The sequence below is a fragment of the Thunnus albacares genome, chromosome 1, assembly GCF_914725855.1.
Source record: "Thunnus albacares chromosome 1, fThuAlb1.1, whole genome shotgun sequence".
Classification (NCBI taxonomy): domain Eukaryota; kingdom Metazoa; phylum Chordata; class Actinopteri; order Scombriformes; family Scombridae; genus Thunnus; species Thunnus albacares.
Window position 1 is genome coordinate 27,723,613 of NC_058106.1, and position 3,610 is coordinate 27,727,222.

A 3,610-nucleotide genomic window follows, 5' to 3' on the forward strand; every position below is an offset into this window, starting at 1 on the left:
GATAGTATAAATGCCAGAGTAAACGACAAAAATTGGGTCATTTTAAACCACACCAAACGAGCATCTCAGATTAAAATAACACCTCAGTTTGTGTCGAGTTGTAGCCTTGATGATATGTGTCAGTAAAACACCAAAAATTGACATTTAAAAACCTGAACAACCGTGGTCATTGTAGGGCCCAATCACAACCAGAAAAAAGCGTCGTTTTTTCTTTCTTCAATTTATTAGAAGATTGCTGGAACACACCTCCCCGTTGAATTTGGCTTACAGGATGAACAGTACCAATGAAAGTAAGAGGACAACAGAGGAGAGTGGAGGAGCTGTGAGAGGAGGGAAGGAGACAGTGGGACATTTCCATGATGCACATGTCGCCGCAGGTTTTTGTAAACATACTTGTGCACAAAAGTAAAAGATTACTTACACAACGTTTCCGTATAACAATTAACACGACAAACAACGTGGTGATCTCAATGTGAAAACAGGCATTTAAACAGTGACTTACACCATCCACAAAATAAGGTCTATCAGCAGACAGCTCTACTGTGCGCAGTGATTCTTCTTCCAATGCATAGAGTGTTTGCACTGCAAACTGAAAACACATGAAATATTACTCTTTTTTTTCATTGTAACCTCTCCTCGATGAAGCAGACAAGGCTTCTCGTGCTCTCTGTATCGGTTTGAAACTTCAATTGTGATGCCAATGGTATCGATAGACCCTATAATTTATTTCCCAAAACACAGGAGCTCACCTCTTATAGGCCTAAGTGATAAAGTGATGTTTGTATATACAAAACCATTTCGACATAACCGATCTATAAACCTAAAGGGTCCTTTGTGCAAATTCAAAATAAATATATCTATAGATGTGACAGCCTGTAGAGGCTAAATTCCTGCCCGTCAATTAGGATTTCATGCAGGCCTAAACATTTTTTTTCGTCGAAGAGTTTGCAACTAAATTTGAGTTCATAGCAGCCTCCAAATAAGAATAAATGAACAGATGAATAAATGAACAGTTTCATGGATTATTCTATACCAACAACGACAAAAATCAAACCAAAAGCACAGTTCAACAATCAATGAGGTAATTCGTAAATGGCTATACTTCAAATAATAGGCCTATCAGGAGAAAATAACTCGCTATTGAACCAAGCAAATTACCTCTGTCCACATGTTGTAAAAGGCAATGTCGACGTCGCTAAACTTTTTTCCCTCGTAACAACTGAGCGAAATTTGTGTAATCTGTTATTTGCATACTTCACATTCACCGATAACGTGAAAATAAACAAGATATATGAAGCCTCATAAAATGGGTAGCCTATCTAAAGCCCATTGTGCACCAACGTGTAAAATCGCTGGAGACAAAAGACTGAAAATGGTGTCTTAGTGTCCCTTGGTCCCCAAATTCAGTCACTCAACTTTTTTTCCCCCTCCCTTTTCTTTGCCCATCAGTGAGCAGCGGAAAATTTCAACCTCTTCTGCTTCTGTCTTTGGTTGCAAAACCACACTCGCACCACATTTTTTTTCAGGTCCAACTTTTCAGCTATAGCTGCTATTTTCTCGGACGACGGCCGAGGCTGTACGGCGAAGTAAGCCTCCAAAGACCTCTTTTCGGGGGCCGCTATCGAGGTCCTCTTGCGTTTCTTTTCACCCCCGTTGAAAATGTCAGGTTTGCTCATTTTCTCCCTCTGGGCCCCCTCGGCCTCCTCCAGCCAGGCCTGGAGGATGGGTTTGAGCGCAATCATGTTGTTGTGGGAAAGAGTTAACGACTCGAATCGACAAATTGTACTTTGGCTCAGTGACCCCACGCCGGGGATTTTGAGATTAGCCAGAGCGCCGCCCACGTCCGCCTGGGTCACCCCCAGCTTGATCCTCCGCTGCTTGAAGCGCTCCGCGAAAGCCTCCAGCTCCCTTGGGTCTGTGTCCGAGTCATTGATGGAGGGCAGTCCGGTGTTAGTGAGCCCAGGGCCTCCTTGACTCCCCCCGTGATGGCCCGGTAAGAGCCCGTGGTGGGTGAGAGGCGAGTTCATGCTCATAGCCTGGTGGGAGAGGTGACTCAAGCCGTGCATGTGAGAGTGCGGGTGGGCAGAGGATGTGGAGATGAGCCCTCCGCCGCCACCTCCGCCGCCTCCACCACCTCCTCCGCCGGTCCCGTCGTGCGCACTGGACATCAGGGACAGGGACGGCGAGCCGATGTGGTCCATGATGTCCGGGGGCTCCAGGTTCTGGTGGTGGTGGTGGTGATGGTGATGATGATGGTGGGCCAGCGGCACGGTGGATGTCGACGAGCATGGCACCGTGCTCATCGTGTGGTAAGTGGCGTCGGGCTTGAACGGGTGCGTCTTGCCCTGGGACACAGCGATATCCACGGCCGCCAAAGCCTCAGCCCGGGCCAACAGAGTCTCATCCAAGCTTGCAAATATGTTACTCTGCAGCTGCAGGGGTGAAAATTAAAAGGGTGAGAAGAGGGAGAGTGAAGGGGTGCGAAATGGGTTAGAAAAAGGAAAAGACACGGAGAAGAAAGTGAGACGGCAGGGGAAAAAAGGAAAAAAAAACATAAATAAATGTATCTGTCAGTCGGGACTTTTGGCGACACATTACACAGCCGAAGTATTCCTTCAGAAGCGGCAAGTCATAAAAATTAATACAAAAACAGTAAAGCCAGGCTTTGCGTGAGCATGCTTTCAAAAAGATCACAGACTATCCGAGTGATTGCCGTGGAATACATGAAAAAAACATTAAGTTCTCGTCTTGGCTGAATGTGCCTCGGAGCACCCCTTGTTATTACGCACAGACAGCGTTCAGCGCTACATGCAGCCTAGGCAAGAAAAAGGAAAAAGTCGAAGTTTTTGGGGGGGATCATTTACCTGTGGAGTTTGCAGACAGGCTCTCCTTATAGCTTCCGAGCTGGAATGCAGGGTGGTGTACTTGTGCTCGGGTATAGAGGGATGCATGGCGAAGTGCGGCTGTTTGCTGTTCATGGACATCATCTTGGCGAGCTTCTCCAATTAAAGTGCACGGGAAGAAGGGGGGGAATCGGCTACAAAAGCTGGAAAATAGTCATAGATACACAGTGATCCTTTGCCTATCCAGTAATGATGCAGCTGTGTAGTGCGCCGAGTGCAGCCTTGAGCCCGGAGATCACAGAGATGCCTGCAGTCTCTCAGACGCACTCATCTGTCTACTGTTTCCCCACTGCTGGGGATGAGAGAGGCTCTTACACCTGAGCGCCTCAGATCTCGTCAAGCCCGTGCTCGGCTGCTCTCGCGAGACATAAACTGCCAGAACAGTGAGCAGGCTGACAGATAAAAAAAAAAAAAAAAACTGCTCACAGGGCAGGCAGAAACATCTGGAGACTAGACGCCTGCGTTTTTTAAGGGCTCACTCCAATCCATGCAGCCACGGAACTGCACCGGTCCCATTTGCCTTTAGGCCTTATTTTTTTTTACTGTAAAGGCCGTAAACCATTGACTTAAGGCTGTTTATTTTAGTAGCCATCCATGTTAGACTGCTCTTTATCCATCTGCTTTCAGGAATGTTTTTTTTCTAAAGTAATTATGAGTGAAATGTGTCCAAAAAAATCTGTCACGTGTTTACTAAATGCCAAAATTGA

General features: G+C 46.5%; 1 protein-coding gene across 1 annotated transcript; it reads right to left on the reverse strand.

Annotated features, from left to right (window-relative positions):
• Window positions 1–210: 210 nt before the first annotated feature.
• pou4f1 (POU class 4 homeobox 1) lies at window positions 211–3,323 on the reverse strand. Its single transcript, XM_044361010.1, has 2 exons — window positions 2,865–3,323; window positions 211–2,432 (listed from the first exon to the last, which is right to left on the reverse strand). Exons 1-2 carry the CDS (start codon window positions 2,985–2,987, stop codon window positions 1,446–1,448), a joined length of 1,110 nt encoding a protein of 369 aa, XP_044216945.1. The 5' UTR covers window positions 2,988–3,323; the 3' UTR covers window positions 211–1,445.
• Window positions 3,324–3,610: the final 287 nt, after the last annotated feature.